This window comes from Salmo trutta, chromosome 27, assembly GCF_901001165.1.
Source record: "Salmo trutta chromosome 27, fSalTru1.1, whole genome shotgun sequence".
In the NCBI taxonomy this organism is placed as follows: domain Eukaryota; kingdom Metazoa; phylum Chordata; class Actinopteri; order Salmoniformes; family Salmonidae; genus Salmo; species Salmo trutta.
Window position 1 is genome coordinate 45969640 of NC_042983.1, and position 24819 is coordinate 45994458.

Consider the following 24819-nt stretch of genomic DNA (forward strand, 5'->3'; position numbering starts at 1 on the left):
AGTAGTTGCTGCTTCTTAAAAAGCCAAATGGGGATCCTAATAAACAAATACAGCCAGCCAGCGAGCCAGCCAGCCGGCCAGCGAGCCGGCCAGCGAGCCGGCCAGCCAGCCGGCCAGCCAGTCGGCCAGCCAGTCGGCCAGCCAGTCGGCCGGCCAGCCAGTCGGCCAGCCAGTCAGCCAGCCAGTCAGCCAGCCAGCCAGTCAGCCAGCCAGCGTTTGGTGTGTAGATCCCCAGTCCAGAGGTGATCACCGCAGGTCCAACATGGTGACTCTGTCGTCGGTGACTGTGATGTGTCCTGCTCCCTGGAGGTCAACACAGAGGACGAGGACGAGTTGATATGTTTATGAACAGAACACTACTCCCTACATAGTGTTCAGGCAGCTTCAAAAGGTAGTGTGCACTACAAAGGGAATAGGGAAAAGAGCTGTACTCACAGTGAAGAGAGGAGGGTCTTTGCTGTGAGGGTGGAAGCCTTTCTGTTTACACGTTGAGATCTCATCCATCCCACGATCTGTTATCCTGAAGTAGCCGGTCCTACACACACACACACACACACACACACACACACAGTCTGTTAGTCTGAAGTAGCCGGTCCTACACACACACACACAGTCTGTTAGTCTGAAGTAGCCCGTCCTATAATAACAACATACACATTATTGGGCTGAACTGTGAATTACAGACTGGCTTTAAAACTGCATACAACACATGACATGACAAAGGCAGCGTGTCTACACTCACTCGTTATAACACATGACATGATAAAGGCGGCGTGTCTACACTCACTCGTTATAACACATGACCTGACAAAGGCGGTGTGTCTGCACTCACTCGTTATAACACATGACATGATAAAGGCGGCGTGTCTACACTCGTTATAACACATGATAAAGGTAGCGTGTCTACACTCACTCGTTATAACACATGACATAAAGGCAGTGTTTCTATACTCACTCGTTGAACCTGGGTGAGCAGACAATAGCGATAGCTTCCGGCATCATGAGCTGGTAGGAACAGTGTGTGTGGAGATCGACACTGGACAGGAAGGCTGTCTGGGTGGGGTGGGTCTGAAACAATACAAACATATATATATATATATATTGAACAAAAATATAAACGCAAAATGTAAAGTGTTGGTCACATGAACTGAAATAAATGATCGCAGAAATGTTCCATTCGCATAAAAAGCTTATTTCTCTCAAATGTTTTTTTGACATCCTTGTTATTGCACATTTCTCCTTTGCCAGGATAATCCATGCACCTGGCAGGTGTGACATATCAAGAATCTGATTAAACAGCATGATCATTACACAGGTGCACCTTCTGCTGGGGTCAATAAAAGGCCACTCTAAAATGTGCAGTTTTGTCACACAACACATTGCCACAGATGTCTCAAGTTTTGAAGAAGCTTGCAATTAACATGCTGACTGCAGGAACGTCCACCAGAGTTGTTGCCAGAAAACTGAACATTCATTTCTCTACCATAAGCCGCATCCAACGTCATTTTAGAGAATTGGTGGTGGTGGGGTTATAGTATGGGCAGGCATAAGCTACGGACAATGAACACAATTGCATTTTATCAATGGCTATTTGAATGCACAGAGATACTGTGACGAGATCCTGAGGCCCATTGTCGTGCCATTCATCTACCACCATCACCTCATGTTTCAGCATGATAATGCACTGCCCCATGTCACAAGGATCTGTACACAATTCCTGGACACTGAAAATGTCCCAGTTCTTCCATGGCCTGCATACTCACCAGACATGTCACCCATTGAGCATGTTTGGGATGCTCTGGATCGACAAAGGTATCTGTAACCAACAGATGCATATCTGTATTCCCAGTCATGTGACAGCAATAGATTAGGGCCTAATGAATTTATTTACATTGACCTATATCCTTATATAAACTGTAACTCAGTAAAATCTGAAATTGTTGCATGTTACATTTATATTTTTTGTTCAGTGTATAATTATATATTAATATATAGTAGGAACAAGGTGTGTGGAGATCAACACTGGGCAGGAAGACAGGCCTATAAGGTGGACAATTTTCTCACTGAGGAGAAGCACAGGTGCAGTATCTCAGTAAATGTATTATCTCTGGTAGGGTTATCCCAATAGCAGAATCTCAGTAAATGTATTATCTCTGGTAGGGTTATCCCAATAGCAGTATCTCAGTAAATGTATTATCTCTGGTAGGGTTATCCCAATAGCAGTATCTCAGTAAATGTATTATCGCTGGTGGAGAGATAGCGGCGATAAACATATGTCATGATTCTGTCTCTCTCTCCTTGGTGAGGATTGAAGGTGCCAGGTCAGCTCAGCCCATGGCTGATAGCCAGACGCCCCCCCCAGGGAGGAGAGGGGGAGATGGGCCGGTTTCATGGCTTAACAGCCAGTCGTATACTTTCTCTCTCTTGCCCTGCAGTATTGGGAAGGTAAAAATCCCTTTGTTACCGAGAGACTCATGCCACCAAAAACTTCAACATCAAACAATGGGACAATATATTTCATGATGTCTAATTTGTCATGTCATAAAAATGATCAGAAAGACGTTATAATGGAAACACTAACTTTAAGAGCTTTCACAATGTATATATCAGGTTAACATCTAAATGTAATTCAACATTTTAAAAAAGGCACTCGCAGATCTGAGCAATCCTTTTTTGCAGGTGCATGGTAACAGTTGAATAAGATGAACGAAAAAGGAAACAGCACACTAAATGTAAAAATGTTAAATTATATGATTAAATATCAGAATACTGTTGTGAAGATAGCAATGTGATGTTAGCCTTCTAAATTAGAATTGTGTTTCATGTAAACTTGTGCCCAGTCAGTAGCCACGCCCACGTGAGCTCAGAGTTTGTGTCAACATGATGGAACGCCCTCCAAGGCCAAGAGTGCTTAAAATAACTCGCTAACGAAATGTACATCGGACCAGAGAACGTAACGCCTTGGCCCACACGTTGAAATAGTTAAAACCATCAGACCAGACAGCGTGGAGAGGTGGCTACACGGCTGAAAATGATAAGACCCTCTGAAACTCTCAAGGAGTGAAGAAGGTAAAGACCAAACATTCACAGTCTGCAGCTGTGCATATAAAGTAGTCTAGGACATTTGACCAAAGACGAGAGGGAAGAACAAATCCCTCTCACCACGGCACATCTAAGGTATCTATTCTAACGAGCACTTCAAGACAGAAGAAGTGGTTTCAACAGAGACGACAGAGAAAGACATCTAGGCGTAGATAGATATTGCATTTCAAGTCCGAGTGAGCGGTTTTTAGGGTGCCAAGTATCCTGGTTACGGTGAGAGTAGTTTCCAAATGTATGTACGATAAATTGACTCTGTCTCTCCCTCTCCTTACCTACTCCTCCCTTTCCATTGTGTAACCAAACGGTCATGCTTTTGTTAGTCCACTAGGGACCTGTTTTCATTGAATTATGTATGTAATAAATAACCTATGCTGTGTGTGTTTACGTATTCTGAGTGATGATTTAGTTAGTTAATTATTTATTTACTAAGACAATTTGTGTATCGCTGATTCATCACTTAGGTTAGGGTTTGTGCAGATATCCAAGAATTGGAGGTAATAATTAATAATTGACTGTTATTGATGTAAGAGATAGACTACTGTTCAAAAGTTTGGGGTCACTTAGAAATGTCCTTGTTTTTGAAAGAAAATCTTTTTTTTTTTTGTAAATTAAAATAACATCACATTGAACAGAAATATAGTGTAGACATTGTTAATGTTGTAAATGACTATTGTAGCTGGAAACGGCTGATTTTTTATGGAATATCTACATAGGCATACAGAGGCCCATTATCAGCAACCATCACTCCTGTGTTCCGATGGCATGTTGTGTTACCTAATCCAAGTTTATAATTTCAAAAGGTTAATTGATCATTAGAAAACCCTTTTGCAATTATGTTAGCACAGCTGAAAACTGTTGTCCTGGTTAAAGAAGCAATAAAACTGGCCTTCTTTATACTAGTTGAGTATCTGGAGCATCAGCATTTGTGGGTTCGATTACAGGCTCAAAATTGCCTGAAACAAAGACCTTTCTTCTGAAACTCGTCAGTCTATTCCTCTTCTGAGAAATGATGGCTATTCCATGCAAGAAATTGCCAAGAAACTGAAGATCTCATACAACACTGTGTACTACTCCCTTCATAGAGCAGCACAAACTGGCTCTAACCAGAATAGAAAGAGGGAGGCCCCGGTGCACAACTGAGCAAGAGGACAAGTACATTAGAGTGTCTAGTTTGAGAAACAGATGCCTCACAAGTCCTCAACTGGCAGCTTCATTAAATAGTACCCGCAAAACACCAGTTTCAACGTCAACAGTGAAGAGGCGACTCCGGGATGCTGGCCTTCTAGGCAGAGTTCCTCTGTCCAGTGTCTGTGTTCTTTTGCCCATCTTAATCTTTTCTTTTTATTGGCCAGTCTGAGATATGGCTTTTTCTTTACAACTCTGCCTAGAAGGCCAGTATCCCTGCAAGGCCTCCGGCCCAGACGGCATCTCCAGCCGCGTCCTCAGAACATGCTCAGACCAGCTGGCTGGAGTGTTTACGGACATATTCAATCTCTCCCTATCCCAGTGTGCTGTCCCCACTTACTTCAAGACGTCCACCATTGTTCCTGAAGAAGGCGAAGCCAACTGAACTAAATGACTATCGCCCCGTAGCACTCACTTGTCATCATGAAGTGCTTTGAGAGACTAGTCAAGGATCACATCACCTCTACCTTACCTGACACCCTAGACCCACTTCCATTTGCATACTGCCCCAATAGATCCATGGATGATGCCATCGCCATCACACACTGCCCCATCTGGACAAGAGAAATACCTACAGTTAAAGTCGGTAGTTGACATACACTTAGGTTAAAACTCATTTTAGAATCACTCCTCAAAATTTCTTGTTAACAAACTATAGTTTTGGCAAGTAGGTTAGGACATCTACTTTCTGCATGACACAAGTAATTTTTCCAACAATTGTTAGACAGATTATTTCACTGTATCACAATTCCAGTGGGTCAGAAGTTTACATACACTAAGTTGACTGTGCCTTTAAACAGCTTGGAAAATTCCAGAAAATGATGTCATGGCTTTAGAAGTTTCTGATAGGCTAATTGACATCATTGGAGTCAATTGGAGGTGTACCTGTGGATGTATTTCAAGGCCTACCTTCAAACTCAGTGCCTCTTTGCTTGACATCATGGGAAAATCTAAAGAAATCAGCCAAGACTGCAATAAAACAAATTGTAGACCTCCACAAGTCTGGTTCATCCTTGAGAGCAATTTCCAAATGCCTGAAGGTACCACGTTCATCTGTACAAACAATAGTGCGCAAGTATAAACACCATGGGACCACGCAGCTGTCATACCGCTCAGGAAGGAGACGCGTTCTGTCTCCTAGAGATGAACGTACTTTGTTGCGAAAAGTGCAAATCAATCCCAGAACAACAGCAAAGGACCTTGTGAAGATACTGGAGGAAACGGGTACAAAAGTATCTATATCCACAGTAAAACGAGTCCTATATCGACATAACCTGAAAGTCCGCTCAGCAAGGAAGAAGCCACTGCTCCAAAACCGCCATAAAATAGCCAGACTACGGTTTGCAACTGCACATGGGGACAAAGATCGTACTTTTTGGAGAAATGTCCTCTGGTCTGATGAAACAAAAATAGAAATGTTTGGCCATAATGACCATCGTTATGTTTGGAGGAAAAAGGGGGAGGCTTGCAAGCCGAAGAACACCATCCCAACCGTGAAGCACTTGGGTGGCAGCATCATGTTGTGGGGGTGCTTTGCTGCAGGAGGGAGTGGTGCACTTCACAAAATAAGATGGCATCATGAGTCAGGAAAATGATGTGGCTATATTGAAGCAACATCTCAAGACATCAGTCAGGAAGTTAAAGCTTGGTCGCAAATGGGTCTTCCAAGAGGACAATGACCCCAAGCACGGTTCCAAAGTTGTGGCAAAATGGCTCAAGGACAACAAAGTCAAGGTATTGGAGTGGCCATCACAAAGCCCTGACCTCAATCCTATAGAAAATGTGTAGGCAGAACTGAAAAAGCGTGTGCGAGCAAGGAGGCCTACAAACCTGACTCAGTTACACCAGCTCTGTCAGGAGGAATGGGACAAAATTCACCTAACTTATTGTGGGAAGCTTATGGAAGGCTACCTGAAACGTTTGACCCAAGTTAAACAATTTAAAGTCAATGCTAACAAATACTAACTGAGTGTATGTAAACTTCTGACCCACTGGGAATGTGATGAAAGAAATTAAAACTGAAATAAATCATTCTCTCTACTATTATTCTGACATTTCACATTCTTAAAATAAAGTGGTGATCCTAATTGACCTAAGACAGGGAATTTTTACTAGGATTAAATGTCAGGAATTGTGAAAAACTGATTTTAAATGTATTTGGCTAAGGTGTATGTAAACCTCCGACTTCAGCTGTATGTAAGAATGCTATTTATTGACTACAGCTCAGCCTTCTACACCCTAGTACCCTCCAGACCCCCAGGTGGTGAAGGTAGGGAACAACACCACTACGCTGATCTTCAACACAGGGGCCCAACAAGGGTGAGTGCTCAGCCCCCTCCTGTACTCCCTGTTCACCATGACTGCAATCATCAAGTTTGCAGATGACACAAGTGGCCTGATTACAAACAAACAACGAGACTGCCTACAGGGAGGATGAGGGCCCTGGCAGAGTGGTGCCAGGAAAATAACCCATAACAAAACGAAGGAGCTATTCATGGACTTCAGGAGACAGCAGAGGGAGCACCCCCCTATCCACATCGATGGGACTCTCAGTCGAGAAAGTGAAAAGCTTCAAATTTCTCTGCGTACACATCACTGGCAAACTGAAATGGTCCAGCGTGCTGAAGAAGGCACAACAGCGCATCAGGAGGCTGAAGAAATTCGGCTTGGCACCTAAAACCCTCAAAAACTTACAGATGCACCATTGAGAGCATCCTGTCAGGCTGTATCACCACCTGGTATGGCAACTGTACCGTCCGCAACTGCAGGGCTCTCCAGAGGGTGGTGCGTTCAGGCACCCAAGCCACGGCCTGTTCACCCCGCTACCATCCAGAAGGCGAAGTCAGTACAGGTGCATCAAAGCTGGGACGGAGAGACTGAAAAACAGCTTCCATCTCAAGGCCATCAGACTGTTAAATAGCCATCACTAGCCGGCTGCCACCCAGTTACTCAACCCTGCACCTTAGAGGCTGCTGCCCTACATACAGACATGGAATCACTGGTCACTTTAATAATGTTTACATACTGCTTTACTCCTCTCATATGTATATACTGTATTCTATTCTATTGTATTTTAGTCAACGCCACTCCGGCATTGCTCGTCCTCATATTTATATATTTCTTAATTCCACTCTTGTACTTTTAAGTGTGTGTATTGTTAGATACTACTTGTTATTACTGCACTGTTGGAGCTAGGAACACAAGCATTTCGCTACACCCTCAATAACATCTGCAACCAATTTGATTTGGATTTGATTACGTAGGGTTATCACAATACCAGTATCTCAGTAGATGTATTACACTACATGACCAAACATCTGCTCATCAAACATCTCACTCCAAAATCATGGAGTTGGTCCCCCTTTGCTGCTCTGGAAGCAAAGGGGGACCTTTGCGGGTACTATTTAATGAAGCTAACAGCCTCCACCCTTCTGGGAAGGCTTTCCACTAGATGTTGGAACATTGTTGCAGGGACTTGCTTCCATTCAGCCACAAGAGCATTAGTGAGGTCGGGCACTGATGTTGGGGGATTAGTCCTGGTTCGCAGTCGGTGTTCCAATTCATCCCAAAGGTGTTCGATTGGGTTGAGGTCAGGGCTCTGTGCAGGCCAGTCATGTTCTTCCACACCAATCTCAACAAACCATTTCTGTATGGACCTCGCTTTGTGCACGAGGACATTGTCATGCTGAAACAGGAAAGGGCCTTCCCCAAAATGTTGCTAGAAAGTTGGAAGAACAGAATCGTCTAGAATGTTATTGTATAATGTAGCATTAAGATTTTCCTTCACTGGAACTAAAAGGGCCAAGTCAGAACCATGAAAAACAGCCCCAAACCATTATTCCTCCTCCACCAAACTTTACAGTTGGCACTATGTATTGGGGCAGGAAGTGTTCTCCTGGCATCCGCCAAACCCAGATTCATCCGTCTGACTGCCAGATGGTGAAGCGTGATTCATCACTCCAGAGAATGCGTTTCCTCTTCTCCAGAGTTCAATGGTGGCGAGCTTCACACCACTCCAGCCTACGCTTGACATTGAGCATGGTGATCTTAGGCTTGTGTGCGGCTGCTCGGCCATGGAAACCCATTGACGTTGCTTCCAGAGGCAGTTTGGAACTCGGTAGTGAGCGTTGCAATCGGGGACAGACGATCACTTCACAATAACAGCACGTACACTTGACAGGGGCGTCTCTAGCAGGTCAGAAACTTAACCAACTGAATTGTTGGAAAGGTGACATCCTATGACGGTGCCACGTTGAAAGTCACTGAGCTCTTCAGTAAGGCCATTCTACGGCCAATGTTTGTCTATGGAGATTGCATGGCTGTGTGCTCCATTTTATACACCTGTCAGCAACGGGTGTGGGTGAAATAGCCGAATCCACTAATTTGAAAGGGTGTCCACATACTTTTCCACAAAACAAAAAAATAAAAATAAAGCATGCTTAAATTAGTGAGGAAAATGTTACAAACTGGTCCTAGATCAGCTCTCCTAGAGGTTGTATGAATATGGGCTCAAACTGGTCCTGGATCAGATCTCCTAGAGGTTGTATGAATAGGGGCTCTGGTGTAACTCACATGTATCCAGCCCAGAGTGATGAGATCAAACTGGTCCTAGATCAGATCTCCTAGAGGTTGTATGAATAGGGGCTCTGGTGTAACTCACATGTATCCAGCCCAGAGTGATGAGGTCATACTGGTCCTGGATGAGGAACAGCTCTTCTTCGTTCTCCGTGTCGCAGTAGTCTGGCCCTCCGTTCTGCTTCGGCACGATCACATGGGTCACTGTGAAGGCATTCCTCAGCTGGAAAACAGACGCACAGAGAGAGAGACAGACGCACAGAGAGAGAGACAGAGACACACGCGCAGAGACAGACGCACAGAGACAGAGACACACGCGCAGAGACAGAGACACACGCGCAGAGACAGAGACACACGCGCAGAGACAGAGACACACGCGCAGAGACAGAGACACACGCGCAGAGACAGAGACACACGCGCAGAGACAGAGACACACGCGCAGAGACAGAGACACACGCGCAGAGACAGACACACGCGCAGAGACAGACACACGCGCAGAGACAGACACACGCACAGAGACAGACACACGCACAGAGACAGACACACGCACAGAGACAGACACACGCACAGAGACAGACACACGCACAGAGACAGACACACGCACAGAGACAGACACACGCACAGAGACAGACACACGCACAGAGACAGACACACGCACAGAGACAGACACACGCACAGAGACAGACACACGCACAGAGACAGACACACGCACAGAGACAGACACACGCACAGAGACAGAATCAGACAGAGAATCAGAGACACAATTTGTCTGCCATCATGACTCCTAACGCGGTCACCTTAACAGCCCCTTTACGCACCCACATCAATACGTTCTGCTGTAGAAGAACTATGATTTTAGTACAGCTGTTGCTGTATGAAAGTTAGGTCTCACCAGTTTGCCACAGAGGATACCACAGGTCTCTACAGCTCGGCTGGTGTTGGAATCAGCGAGTCTGAGGAAACTGCTGCAGAGCTCTGAGGGCACTGCTAACTGCCGGATGCCATCCACCGTGCCATCCATGGTGTCTGGACAGAGGAGGGGACAATAACCCACCCCCCATCATGAACCATCAGGTTTTCGGGACCATTTCAGAAATAAGTCTTTTAATTCATGTGTTATCCTCTGTCATTGAAATGTGAATCTTGTGTTGTATTTCATCCGTTCTATTCTATGTTGTGGAGACAGATGAAACCATCCAGAGAAAAGTAGATCAGAGTAGAAGAAGTTTATTAGACTTTGAATCGTTCCATAAACACAGAGTGTACAAAACATTAGGAACACCTTCCTAATATTGAGTTGCACCCCCTTTTTCCCTCTGAACAGCCTCAATTCATCAGGGTCATGGACTCTACAAGGTGTCTAAAGTGTTCCACAGGGATGCTGTCCCACATGTTGACTCCAATGCTTCCCCACAGTTATGTCCAGTTGGCTGGATGTCCTTCGGGTGGTGGACCATTGTTGATACACACAGGAAACTGTTGAGCGTGAAAAACCCAGCAGCTTTGCAGTTCTTCACACATTCAAACGGTGCGCCTGGCATCTACTACCATAGCCCGTTCAAAGGCACATAAATATTTTGTCTTGCCTGTTCACCATCAATGGCACACACACACACACAATCCGTGTCAAAATTGTCTCAAAAATCCTTCTTTAACCTCTCTACTCAATAAAGGATCATAGACTGACCAGGTGAATCCAGGTATAAATCTATGTCTATGCCTTCCCTGTAGCTCAGTTGGTAGAGCATGGTGTTTGCAACGCCAGGGTTGTGGGTTCGATTCCCACGGGGGGCCAGCACAGAAAATGTTTTATGAAATTGTATGAAATCACTACTGTAAGTCGCTCTGGATAAGAGCGTCTGCTAAATGACTAAAAATATTGAAAAAAAAGTCATGGAAAAAGCAGGTGTTCCTAATGTTTTGTACACTCAGTGTGTGTTTGTGTGTGTACACTCACTGCTGTTCCCACTAGGGCTCACGGGTTTGAGCGTCCGGTCGAAGGTGGGGAGTGTAGCGGGCCCGGCGGTGCTGCCGCCAGGCGGTCTGATCTGGCCGGCGCTGTCCCCCGGGCTCTGAGGTGGGGTTGGGGACACGGCCAGGGGCAGAGGGGGCCCCTGGACCCCTGGGAGGAGGGGCGCGTCGGGGGGAGGGGTCCCAGGAGCATGAAACTCCTGAAGGATTCGCTGCCTCTCCTTCTCCAGCTCCTGCCGTCTGATTACGGAGTCACATTAGTGTCAATATTCATCAATATTTTAAATATAAAAAAAGATCCAATTATCTTTTTTTTTAATGTTTGATGTTTTTGATGAATCATTTCTGGGTAACAGTTAAGTACCTTACTGGGATGTTTGACCTATTAAAACAACAATAAAACAAAAATAACTACTTAGTAAAGAGCAATTTTCTCAAGCAAGACTTTTGCTATGGCTGAAGATTTCTGGTGATCTTTTCAAACAGCGCTTACACTAAAAAGGGCATTATAATAATTTTCACAGTACTATTCCAACATCAGTGCGGAAGTATATAAAAAATACAGGAAAATCACATTTTTGACTGCACTGGGGGGAAAAAAAAGCTATATTCATTCAATCCAGTTTCAAATCATGAAATAGCCTATAAGTTCAATTTATGAATTCAATGATTCACTCATTTGTGCAATACAAATTACAAAAACATTCAATTCAAATTACATTTCTTAAAATGCAAATGAAAAACGATTAAATTCAGATGACGTTTCTGTTGGCAGTGATGTTACTCCATACCTGATCATCTCCTCGAAGGCGCTGAACTGCTCTTGTTCCCGTTGGCGCCGCTGCAGCTCCACCACACGCTCCCTCTCTGCTTCTAGCGCCTGCTGCTTCGACTGCTGCTGCGCCAAGGTTGCCTCCTCCGCTTTCTACACACACAGTAGTGACATACACACGCATAAGAAGTCAGCCAAATCCGGTGGGCAGAGGGCTCTACTGCGGGTATAAAGTTGTAAAATGGGCAGGAAGGTCTACAGAGGTGGCCAGAGGGCTCTACTGCGGGTATAAAGTTGTATCACGGGCAGGAAGGTCTACAGAGGTAGGCAGAGGGCTCTACTGCGGGTATAAAGTTGTATCACGGGCAGGAAGGTCTACAGAGGTAGGCAAAGGGCTCTACAGCGGGTATAAAGTTGTAAAACGAGCAGGAAGGTCTACAGAGGTGGGCAGAAGACTTGTTACCTTTTTGATGAGATACTGTGCATGCTCCTGCTCATATATCTTGAGAAGAGCCTTCTTCAGCACCTCTGCTTGAGGGAAGGCCACCTCCTTCAATCTCTGTTGGGACAGATGACAGCATGTCCATCACAAGAGAACCGTAGAGGTCCAAGAACCCTGGTCTTTCAGTACCACAGACAGCCCGACCCTGGTCCTCCGGTACCCCAGACAGCCCGACCCTGGTCCTCAGGGACAGGGACAGGGACAGGGGGGGGGGTCCTGGAGGACCAGGGTTGGGCTGCTGGGGGGGTTCTAGAGGACCAGGGTTGGGCTGTTGGGGGGTCCTGGAGGACCAGGGTTGGGCTGTTGGGGGGTCCTAGAGGACTAGAGGACCAGGGTTGGGCTGTCGGGGGGTCCTGGAGGACCAGGGTTGGGCTGTTGGGGGGTCCTAGAGGACTAGAGGACCAGGGTTGGGCTGTCGGGGGGTCCTGGAGGACCAGGGTTGGGCTGCTGGGGGGTCCTAGAGGACCAGGGTTGGGCTGCTGGGGGGTCCTGGAGGACTAGAGGACCAGGGTTGGGCTGCTGGGGGGTCCTAGAGGACCAGGGTTGGGCTGCTTGGGGGTCCTAGAGGACCAGGGTTGGGCTGTTGGGGGGGTCCTGGAGGACCAGGGTTGGGCTGCTGGGGGGTCCTGGAGGACCAGGGTTGGGCTGTCGGGGGGTCCTGGAGGACCAGGGTTGGGCTGTCGGGGGGTCCTGGAGGACCAGGGTGGGCTGCTGGGGGGTCCTAGAGGACCAGGGTTGGGCTGTTGGGGGGTCCTGGAGGACCAGGGTTGGGCTGCTGGGGAGTCCTGGAGGACCAGGGTTGGGCTGTTGGGGGGTCCTGGAGGACCAGGGTTGGGCTGCTGAGGGGTCCTAGAGGACCAGGGTTGGGCTGCTGGGGGGTCCTAGAGGACCAGAGTCGGGCTGCTGGGGGGTCCTGGAGGACTAGAGGACCAGGGTTGGGCTGCTGGGGGGTCCTAGAGGACCAGGGTTGGGCTGCTGGGGGGTCCTAGAGGACCAGGGTTGGGCTGCTGGGGGGTCCTAGAGGACCAGGGTTGGGCTGCTGGGGGGTCCTAGAGGACCAGGGTTGGGCTGCTGGGGGGTCCTAGAGGACCAGGGTTGGGCTGCTGGGGGGTCCTAGAGGACCAGGGTTGGGCTGCTGGGGGGTCCTAGAGGACCAGGGTTGGGCTGCTGGGGGGTCCTAGAGGACCAGGGTTGGGCTGCTGGGGGGTCCTAGAGGACCAGGGTTGGGCTGCTGGGGGGGTCCTAGAGGACCAGGGTTGGGCTGCTGGGGGGTCCTAGAGGACCAGGGTTGGGCTGCTGGGGGGTCCTGGAGGACCAGGGTCGGGCTGCTGGGGGGTCCTGGAGGACCAGGGTCGGGCTGCTGGGGGGTCCTGGAGGACTAGAGGACCAGGGTTGGGCTGCTGGGGGGTCCTAGAGGACCTGGGTTGGGCTGCTGGGGGGTCCTAGAGGACCTGGGTTGGGCTGCTGGGGGGTCCTAGAGGACCTGGGTTGGGCTGCTGGGGGGTCCTAGAGGACCTGGGTTGGGCTGCTGGGGGGTCCTAGAGGACCAGGGTTGGGCTGCTGGGGGGGTCCTAGAGGACCAGGGTTGGGCTGCTGGGGGGTCCTAGAGGACCAGGGTTGGGCTGTCGGGGGGTCCTGGAGGACCAGGGTTGGGCTGCTGGGGGGGTCCTAGAGGACCAGGGTTGGGCTGCTGGGGGGTCCTGGAGGACTAGAGGACCAGAGTTGGGCTGCTGGGGGGTCCTGGAGGACTAAAGGACCAGGGTTGGGCTGCTTGGGGGTCCTAGAGGACCAGGGTTGGGCTGTTGGGGGGGTCCTAGAGGACCAGGGTTGGGCTGCTGGGGGGTCCTGGAGGACCAGGGTTGGGCTGCTGGGGGGTCCTGGAGGACCAGGGTTGGGCTGCTGGGGGGTCCTGGAGGACCAGGGTTGGGCTGCTGGGGGGTCCTGGAGGACCAGGGTTGGGCTGCTGGGGGGTCCTGGAGGACCAGGGTTGGGCTGCTGGGGGGTCCTGGAGGACCAGGGTTGGGCTGCTGGGGGGTCCTGGAGGACCAGGGTTGGGCTGTCGGGGGGTCCTGGAGGACCAGGGTTGGGCTGCTGGGGGGTCCTAGAGGACCAGGGTTGGGCTGTTGGGGGGGTCCTAGAGGACTAGAGGACCAGGGTTGGGCTGTCGGGGGGTCCTGGAGGACCAGGGTTGGGCTGCTGGGGGGTCCTAGAGGACCAGAGTCGGGCTGCTGGGGGGTCCTAGAGGACTAGAGGACCAGAGTTGGGCTGCTGGGGGGTCCTGGAGGACTAGAGGACCAGGGTTGGGCTGCTGGGGGGTCCTAGAGGACCAGGGTTGGGCTGCTGGGGGGGTCCTAGAGGACCAGGGTTGGGCTGCTGGGGGGGTCCTAGAGGACCAGGGTTGGGCAGCTGGGAGGTCCTAGAGGACCAGGGTTGGGCTGTTGGGGGGGTCCTGGAGGACCAGGGTTGGGCTGCTGGGGGGTCCTGGAGGACCAGGGTTGGGCTGTTGGGGGGTCCTAGAGGACAAATGTTGGGCTGTCGGGGGGTCCTGGAGGACCAGGGTTGGGCTGCTGGGGGGTCCTGGGAGGACCAGGGTCGGGCTGCTGGGGGGTCCTGGAGGACTAGAGGACCAGGGTTGGGCTGCTGGGGGGTCCTAGAGGACCAGGGTTGGGCTGCTGGGGTGTCCTGGAGGACTAGAGGACCAGGGTTGGGCTGCTGGGGAGGTCCTAGAGGACCAGGGTTGGGCTGCTGGGGGGTCCTGGAGGACTAGAGGACCAGGGTTGGGCTGCTGGGGGGTCCTGGAGGACTAGAGGACCAGGGTTGGGCTGCTGGGGGGTCCTGGAGGACCAGGGTTGGGCTGCTGGGGGGTCCTGGAGGACCAGGGTTGGGCTGTCGGGGGGTCCTGGAGGACTACAGGACCAGGGTTGGGCTGCTGGGGGGTCCTGGGGGACTAGAGGACCAGGGTTGGGCTGCTGGGGGGTCCTGGGGGACCAGGGTTGGGCTGCTGGGGGGGTCCTAGAGGACCAGGGTTGGGCTGTTGGGGGGGTCCTGGAGGACTAGAGGACCCGGGTTGGGCTGCTGGGGGGTCCTGGAGGACTAGAGGACCAGAGTTGGGCTGCTGGGGGGTCCTGGAGGACTAGAGAACCAGGGTTGGGCTGTTGGGGGGTCCTGGAGGACTAGAGAACCAGGGATGGGCTGTTGGGGGGTCCTGGAGGACCAGGGTTGGGCTGCTGGGGGGTCCTGGAGGACCAGGGTTGGGCTGCTGGGGGGTCCTGGAGGACTAGAGGACCAGGGTTGGGCTGCTGGGGGGTCCTGGAGGACTAGAGAACCAGGGTTGGGCTGCTGGGGGGTCCTGGAGGACCAGGGTTGGGCTGCTGGGGGGTCCTGGAGGACTAGAGGACCAGGGTTGGGCTGCTAGGGGGTCCTGGAGGACCAGGGTTGGGCTGCTGGGGGGTCCTGGAGGACCAGGGTTGGGCTGTCGGGGGGTACTAGAGGACTACAGGACCAGGGTTGGGCTGCTGGGGGGTCCTGGGGGACTAGAGGACCAGGGTTGGGCTGCTGGGGGGGTCCTAGAGGACCAGGGTTGGGCTGCTGGGGGGGGGCCTAGAGGACCAGGGTTGGGCTGCTGGGGGGTCCTGGAGGACTAGAGGACCAGGGTTGGGCTGCTGGGGGGTCCTGGATGACTAGAGGACCAGGGTTGGGCTGCTGGGGGGGTCCTGGAGGACTAGAGGACCAGGGTTGGGCTGCTGGGGGGTCCTGGAGGACTAGAGGACCAGGGTTGGGCTGCTGGGGGGGTCCTGGAGGACCAGGGTTGGGCTGCTGGGGGGTCCTGGAGGACTAGAGGACCAGGGTTGGGCTGTTGGGGGGTCCTGCAGGACTAGAGGACCAGGGTTGGGCTGTTGGGGGGTCCTGGAGGACTAGAGGACCAGGGTTGGGCTGTTGGGGGGTCCTGGAGGACTAGAGGACCAGGGTTGGGCTGTTGGAGGGTCGTGGAGGACTAGAGGACCAGGGTTGGGCTGTTGGGGGGTCCTGGAGGACTAGAGGACCAGGGTTGGGCTGTTGGGGGGTCCTGGAGGACTAGAGGACCAGGGTTGGGCTGTTGGGGGGTCCTGGAGGACTAGAGGACCAGGGTTGGGCTGTTGGGGGGTCCTGGAGGACTAGAGGACCAGGGTTGGGCTGTTGGGGGGTCCTGGAGGACTAGAGGACCAGGGTTGGGCTGTTGGGGGGTCCTGGAGGACTAGAGTGTGAAACAGAATCAGGAATGGTACCTTCAAGGTGTCTTTCTTCTCTGGAATGTTGGCTGTTTTGTAATCTCTATGTTTAGGTAGCTTCTCAATGAAGAGCCTGGATAGAAGCATGAATCATCAGAAACACATCTTCATAACATTGCAAAAATCAGAAACTTTTTGTCTAAAAATGATGCAGAAAAATGGATCCATGCTTTTGTCACTCCTAGGTTAGACTACTGCAATGCTCTACTTTCCGGCTACTCGGATAAAGCACTAAATAAACTTCAGTTAGTGCTAAACACGGCTGCTGGAATCTTGACTAGAACCAAAAAATGTGATCATATTACTACTCCAGTGCTAGCCTCCCTACACTGGCTTCCTGTTAAGGCTAGGGCTGATTTCAAGGTTTTACTGCTAACCTACAAAGCATTACATGGGCTTGCTCCTAACTGTCTTTCCGATTTGGTCCTGCCATACATACCTACACGTACGCTACGGTCACAAGACGCAGGTCTCCTTACTGTCCCTAGAATTTCTAAGCAAACAGCTGGAGGCAGGGCTTTCTCCTATAGTCAACTGTTCTGCCTGCGGCTACGGAACACTGACCTGTTCACCAGCTGTGCCCCATTATCCCGGACCTGCTGTTTTCAACTCTCTCTCTCTCCTTCCCTCCCTAGCACTCTCTCTACCGCACCTGCTATCTCGACCTGAATGACTCTCTCTCTCTACCGCACCTGCTGTCTCGACCTTTGAATGCCCGGCTATGAAAAGCCAACTGACATTTACTCCTGAGGTACTGACCTGTTGCACCCTCTACAACCACTGTGATTATTATTTGACCATGCTGGTCATCTATGAACATTTGAACATCTTGGCCATGTTCTGTTATAATCTCCACCCGGCACAGCCAGAAGAGGACTGGCCACCCCTCAGAGCCTGGTTCCTCTCTAGGTTTCCGCCTTTCTAGGGAGTTTTTCCTAGCCACCGTGCTTCTACACCTGCATTGCTTGCTGTTTGGGGTTTTAGGCTGGGTTTCTGTACAGCACTGAGATATCAGCTGATGTAAAAAGGGCTTTATAAATACATTTGATTGATTGATTCATATTCCTGACTTATAACAGTGATAGCATGATGCTTTATGTTCAGATGAGGCCACTTCCCAGGGAACCTGCTGTGTATTTCAGATGAATCCACTTCCCAGGACACCTGCTGTGTATGTTCAGATGAGTCCACTTCCCAGGACACCTGCTGTGTATTTCAGATGAGTCCACTTCCCAGGACACCTGCTGTGTATTTCAGATGAGTCCACTTCCCAGGACACCTGCTGTGTATTTCAGATGAGGCCCATACTTCCCAGGACACCTGCTGTGCATGTTCAGATGAGGCCCATACTTCCCAGGACACCTGCTGTGCATGTTCAGATGAGGCCCATACTTCCCAGGACACCTGCTGTGTATGTTCAGATGAGGCCCATACTTCCCAGGACACCTGCTGTGTATGTTCAGATTAGGCCCATACTTCCCAGGACACCTGCTGTGCATGTTCAGATTAGGCCCATACTTCCCAGGACACCTGCTGTGCATGTTCAGATTAGGCCCATACTTCCCAGGACACCTGCTGTGTATGTTCAGATTAGGCCCATACTTCCCAGGACACCTGCTGTGCATGTTCAGATTAGGCCCATACTTCCCAGGACACCTGCTGTGTATGTTCAGATTAGGCCCATACTTCCCAGGACACCTGCTGTGCATGTTCAGATTAGGCCCATACTTCCCAGGACACCTGCTGTGTATGTTCAGATTAGGCCCATACTTCCCAGGACACCTGCTGTGCATGTTCAGATAAGGCCCATACTTCCCATTCATTTGGGACTGAGGCATTTTATGTGGATCTCAACTCTACAGCTGATCTCAACATGATACTTTACTGGGTTACAGACAATATGGTACATTGTCCCAACTACTACCATAAAAAAAATGTCCCCCAAGGGGCGATATGACTGGCTTATGTAACCGGCAACACAATACCTTTTCACAATTACAGCTTCCTCCCCCCCACTGACGCTTCATCTTGGGTTCATCCGTCTTGTGACACGATGGTCATCTTGACAAAACACTCTTCATCAGCTGCGTCACCCTAAAACCTAAAAATGTAACAGAGCCTAGTTTCACCAACTCAACTTACGTGATGTACTTGTTGTAGAGTACGAAGGCGTGCTCAGCGTTGCCCTCCTCGGTATAGGTGTTGGCCATACGGATCATCTCCACGCCCGATCTGAAGTACCTCCTGGGAGGAACATCCTCGTTCACGTCCACAGAGCTGCCCTTCTTGGTCAGGGCTCGGACACGGTCCTCAGGGGGCAGGCTGACATCAGTGTGGTCTGCCATCAGGACCTTCCTCCTACACACCTGACAGGAAATCAAAACCTTTGTTAGTCCGCATCAGAAATTGCACCCTAAAAATAAATAAATATATTTATTTATTTATAAATAAATAAATAAATAAATAAATAAGTATGTATGTATGTATATATATATATATAAATAAATATTATATAAAAATAAATAAATATTATATAAAATTATAAAATATAACAAAATATATAAATATAATACATACATACATACATACATACATACATACATACATACATACATACATACACACACATATATATAGTGCACTATTTTTAACCAGCTGAACATCAGCACGGCCCGCTGGGACTCCACCCATCTCCCTTACACACCCGACAGGAACTTAATCAATTAATCAAAAGTATTGATTAAAAACTCTGGTTTACATCAGCACTTGTAACGAAGGGGCGCGTTCCACAGCTAAGGCGAGGCAACAACCAATGGTTGCGTGCCATGTCATCGACTGTGTCAGACTGACATATGATTTTGGTCAGATGATAAGTTAAAAAACACCTATCCAGTTGTTGTAAGATCATCGACGTCTAATCAGATGAACGTGCCCAAAGGCTGCGTTTACACAGGAGAGACTTCCTTCTTCACTGACTAATGAATGAAACCTTAAAATGCATTACTGTTAAAACACTTTGGATGCGTTTACACAGGCAGCACAATTCTGATATTATTCTTCAATAATTGGTATTTTTATCAATCACAGATCCACCCACATCAGATCCACCCACATCAAATCCACCCACATCAAATCCACCCACATCAGATCCACCCACATCAGATCCACCCACATCAGATCCACCCACATCAGATCTGATTGGTCAAAACACCAATAAGTGAAATAAAAAGATCAGAATTGGGCTGCCTGTGTAAACACACGCAACGTGATTTTACAGTAAGACATTTTAAGCTTTCATTAGTCAGTCTCTTCTGGTCCCAACATGATGACGACACAGGAGAGGCTATACGGACACTCCTGGTGCCCAAATTGATGACGTATGTCGTGCAGCTGCGAGTTGCGTGGAGACGAATGGATTGAGTTCAGTCCTGATGAGCCCTTCACAGCGAGCTAATGTATGCTGGCTAGCTGGCAGCAACAGGGTTACCCCTAACCCCTAACCCTAATGTATGCTGGCTAGCTGGCAGCAACAGGGTTAGAGTTACCCTTAACCCTAACCCTTAACCCCTAACCCCTAACGTATGCTGGCTAGCTGGCAGCAACAGGGTTAGAGTTACCCTTAACCCTAACCCTTAACCCCTAACCCCTGACCCTAAACCCTAATGTATGCTGGCTAGCAAGCAGCAACAGGGTTACACCTAACCCCTAACCCTAACCCCTAACCCTAATGTATGCTGGCTAGCTGGCAGCAACAGCAGCATGGTGTTAGTTAAAACTTGGAAAAGAAAGTGATGTTTATTTCGATGGGCGAGGGAGAAGTTGTAGTACTGGTCATTAGCTGTATTTAGTGTTGCTGGCGGTAGCTAATGTGGCCAATTTGTCCGATCCCGCCTAAGAGTTGTTCCATACTTGATTATATTTAGAGTAGGACAACAGCCTAAGAGATGTTCCATCCTACTTGATTAGAGTAGGACAGCAGCTTAAGAGTTGTTCCATTCTACTTGATTATATTTAGAGTAGGACAGCAGCCTAAGAGTTGTTCCATTCTACTTGATTAGAGTAGGACAGCAGCTTAAGAGTTGTTCCATTCTACTTGATTATATTTAGAGTAGGACAGCAGCCTAAGCGATGTTCCATCCTACTTGATTATATTTAGAGTAGGACAGCAGCCTAAGAGTTGTTTTATCCTACTTGATTAGAGTAGGACAACAGCCTAAGAGTTGTTCCATTCTACTTGATTAGAGTAGGACAGCAGCTTAAGAGTTGTTCCATTCTACTTGATTATATTTAGAGTAGGACAGCAGCCTAAGAGATGTTCCATGCTACTATTAGAGTAGCACTGCAGCTTAACTTGTTCCATCTACTTGATTAGAGTAGGACAGCAGCCTAAGAGTTGTCCCATCCTACTTGATTAGAGTAGGACAGCAGCCTAAGAGATGTTCCATACTACTTGATTAGAGTAGCACAGCAGCTTAAGAGTTGTTCCATCCTACTTGATTAGAGTAGGACAGCAGCCTAAGAGTTGTTCCATACTACTTGATTATATTTAGAGTAGGACAGCAGCCTAAGAGTTGTTCCATTCTACTTGATTAGAGTAGGACAGCAGCCTAAGAGTTGTTCCATCCTACTTGATTATATTTAGAGCAGAACAGCAGCCTAAGTGTTGTTCATCCTACTTGATTATATTTAAAGTAGGACAGCAGCCTAAGAGTTGTTCCATACTACTTGATTAGAGTAGTACAGCAGCCTAAGAGATGTTTCATGTCATTTCAGCCATGGCACACACCATCTCAGATTGTTTTGAAATTGTTTCGATAGTTAGATTGGCATTGCTGAAACATTATTTTGTTGAAATGTAATTTTATCAAAAAAAAAAATTGGCCATTTTAATTAATAGGATTCAGATATTCAATAAATATAGTACCAAATATCCAATTTGGACCAAACTTCTTCCTACCAATGAAGAATCCCACCAAAAACGAGTAAAGCCACCTACGGACCACCCGCACCCCAACCATCAGTATAGAGTAGGAGTCCTCCATGTTTGACAAGTAGTATGAAGCTGTGGCTTCCCTGTGAATCCGGAGATGTTTTTCCCTGTGTAGAGAAATTAGATGCCGCTGTTCCTACTATACTCATACATTTTGCTGGTCTCTTGTGTTTATTAAATAGATCACTTTTGTTTTTCAACTTTGGTTAGAAAAACAGTATATTTGGCTCATTAGGAAAATAAATTGTGTGGTCATCCTCACAATTCAAGCCGGTCCTCCATGAAAGCAAATCCGTTGGTCAACCTTTCAATGCTTAATCTGTGTCCAGGAAACGCCCCTTTGTGTGTCGTATATTCCCTTAAGAAAAAGGTCTGGGTGAATTACTGCTAGACCTGGTGAACAAGTAAACCATTAGTTTACAGCAGTTCTAATGGTCTTCAATGGTAAAAGTCCCAAACACACACTGTATTGTGTTCTGCAGTGGTAATGTTGTTTGATTGAAATGGTAAAGGTCACTAAATCACAATACATATAGAGCTTCTTCCTCACCATTTTATTGACAAACAAGACTGCTATGCAATTCATTATTTTATTAAGGTTGTCACGACATTTAAGCCCCTTGCCATCAATGTTTTGGGCTTGTAGGAAAAGACTTCATAATAGAATTGCATAGGGATCTATTTAATAAAACACCCAAAAAAAGTCTGGAAATCCAGACGTTTTCAAGAGACCCTCCACCACTGATCCAAGAAGGACAAGATGTACCAGTGGTATCAACGACCAAGTATCTTGGTTTTCATCTAGACTCTAACCTCAGCGGTGATACACGTGGAGCAGTGGCCTCACTGAGAAATGGCCTGAAGATCTGGTCACAGTGTACACTACGCTGGTCAGGGATTGTCTGGAATACGGTGGAGTGCTGTTAATTGAATGCAACTGAAAGCAGCAGCCCCAACTGAACATGGTGCAGAGGAGGGGCCCTGAGGCTCATCTCCAGAAATGGAGCAGTCCAGCCACAGCTCCAGCCACTGCAGAACAATTCTACACATTTTGCTAAGAATAGTCCCGTGTAGCTCAGTTGCAAACACATGTGGTGTTTGCAACACCCACAACCCTGGTGTTGCAAACACCACACGGGTCCCGTGTGGCTCAGTTGGTAGAGCAGGGTTGTGGGTTCGATTCCCACGGGGGACCAGTATGGGGAAGATAAAAAATGTATGAAATGTATGCATTCACTACTGTAAGTCGCTCTGGATAAGAGCATCTGCTAAATTGACTAAAATGTAAAAATGTGCAGTTTTATAGCAAATTCCCTTCAATTCTACACTTTTTGCCATGTCTAATACCATCCGAGTGACACAAAAATCAATGGGGGCCCCATGCCATGACAAAAATACTCCTGAATGCATCATTTGTTTTATTGCATAGCTTTGATTTAGGTATTTGTTTTCAAAGATGATCTTATTGATAACAATGTCTACACTGCATTTCTGATCAATTTTATGTTATTTTAAAAGGACAAAAAAAAAACGTTTTTCTTTTAAAAACAAGGACATTTCTAAGTGACCCCAAACTTTTGAACGGTAGTGTACATAGGTCCACTATCTTTTCTACATACTTTAGGTCCATCCATAAAAGTAGGTGGCCCGAGAAAAACACTTAGGTGGCCACCCAAGACATTTCTATGCAGAAAAAACCCTGCAGATATCTAAATATATGTTTAAGCCTTATATGGACAATAATTTAAATATGTGACCGACCGGCTCAAATCGGTCTTAAGCAGCGAAATGTTTTTTTTTTTTTACATTTGATAAAAGTAGAGACTAAACTCTACCTGTGCGACCTACGGACAACAGCCGTGGCCATAAAGCCTCTCCCTGATAACACACATTGTTATAAAGTTTACACAATTAAGTATTCTTATGTATATTAAGTAATTATATGCATAAACATTAGTGTTTTTTTTCCCCCCACAACGTTGGACTATCTAGCCAACATAAAACGTCTGAGCATGATGAATCTGTAGCTATGATGAATCTGTAGCTATGATGAATCTGTAGCTAGCCAACTTCTCATCCATATAATATGTTTGGGAGGCTAACTAGCTAGCTAACTAGCCATGACCGATTTGAAGTTAACCTGTACGGGGAACTAACTAGCTAGCCAGCCATGACCGATTTGAAGTTACCCGGACACTTGATGTATGCTAGAAGGACATGTTTCACCATCATCCATAATGAAAAACATGAATTGCAGGGTCAAGATTGATTTGCCTGCAGTTCTAACACTAGCTAGTAGCTTAGCAAAACAAACTTACGTTCGATTGTTTTCAAATTCCCACCTGGTTGAGCGAGGAAATATGTAGGTTTCACCAACAAATACGTATCAAAAAAGGTATATAATTCAATTCAGGACCTATTTATCGTTGTCTTTATCAAGTAAATCTTAAGTTAAGTAAATAATTAGCTAGCAAGGTGGCTAATTGTTACAACCGTCTACTTCCGCATCTCCACCAGCGTCTCGTCAGCAACACAAAATATTTACTTCCGGGTCATGGAATTTCAGCAAAATAAAAGCGCTCCACGTCACAGAAGGAAGGTGTTATTGTCTGTATTTATTGATGATACATGAAATTGATTGTCTAAGCATTAACATTAATGTGATGGTATTAATTACAAGTAATTTTGATCGAAATGTGCAAATTGTCCAAACAGATCATCAAGGTAGACAGATTATTTTAAATATGTTATTGGACAATAAACAGATGTGGCTTATTAACCTATACGGTCCAAATAATGATGATCCAAGCTTCTTTGAAAATATATATAAGAATTTATCAACTCTACAAGCAACACTAGACACTAGACTCTATTATTATGGTGGGAGATTTTAATACGGTCTTAAATACCTCTATGGACCGGAAAGGAAATCACACTACAAACTATCACCCTCAGGCACTTAAGGAAATCATGAATGTCATGGATATATTGGAATTAGTGGATATATCGAGGCTTAAATACCCTGACCTAGTGAGATATACATGGAGGAGGTTTAATATCCTGACCTAGTGAGATATACATGGTGGAGGCTTAATCAAGCTAGTCGCCTTGACTACTTTCTTATGCCATTCTCTCTGGCACCAAAAGTTTAAAAAGTGTTGATAGGGGACAGAATGCAGTCGGATCATCACATAATTGTAATATATATTACTCTTACAGAATTTCCACATGGGCGAGGATATTGGACATTTAATCAAAGCCTACTAGATGATAAATTGTTTAGAACTAGGACAGAATAATTTATAACTGACTTTTTCAGACATAACATAGGTACAGCAGATCCCCCTATTGTATGGGACACTTTTAAATGTGCCTTTAGAGAACATGCAATTCAGTACTCATCTATAAAACAAAAGCAATTTAGATCAAAAGAGTCCATATTAACAAAGGAAAT

The 24819-nt window shown here is 47.6% G+C and overlaps 1 protein-coding gene across 1 annotated transcript; it reads right to left on the reverse strand.

Moving 5' to 3' along the window:
* Nucleotides 1–175: 175 nt before the first annotated feature.
* LOC115165073 (STAM-binding protein-like A) lies at nucleotides 176–23919 on the reverse strand. Its single transcript, XM_029718111.1, has 11 exons — nucleotides 23684–23919; nucleotides 18518–18741; nucleotides 16373–16448; nucleotides 12069–12164; nucleotides 11625–11758; nucleotides 10820–11073; nucleotides 9755–9888; nucleotides 8948–9085; nucleotides 956–1068; nucleotides 436–535; nucleotides 176–303 (listed from the first exon to the last, which is right to left on the reverse strand). The coding sequence occupies exons 2-11, from the start codon at nucleotides 18718–18720 to the stop codon at nucleotides 247–249; spliced, it is 1305 nt and encodes a 434-aa protein (XP_029573971.1). The 5' UTR covers nucleotides 18721–18741; nucleotides 23684–23919; the 3' UTR covers nucleotides 176–246.
* Nucleotides 23920–24819: the final 900 nt, after the last annotated feature.

What these genes read in the sequence shown, in the direction of transcription:
- LOC115165073 (XM_029718111.1), bottom strand. Translation starts at nt 18,720, where the DNA reads ATGGCAGACCACACTGATGTCAGCCTGCCCCCTGAGGACCGTGTCCGA. An exon ending in CACAGTATCTCATCAAAAAG is followed by an intron (nt 11,759 to 12,068) that starts GTAACAAGTCTT and finishes CTGTGTGTGTAG; the next exon opens with AAAGCGGAGGAGGCAACCTT. An exon ending in GAGCCCTAGTGGGAACAGCA is followed by an intron (nt 9,889 to 10,819) that starts GTGAGTGTACAC and finishes TCCTCTGTCCAG; the next exon opens with ACACCATGGATGGCACGGTG.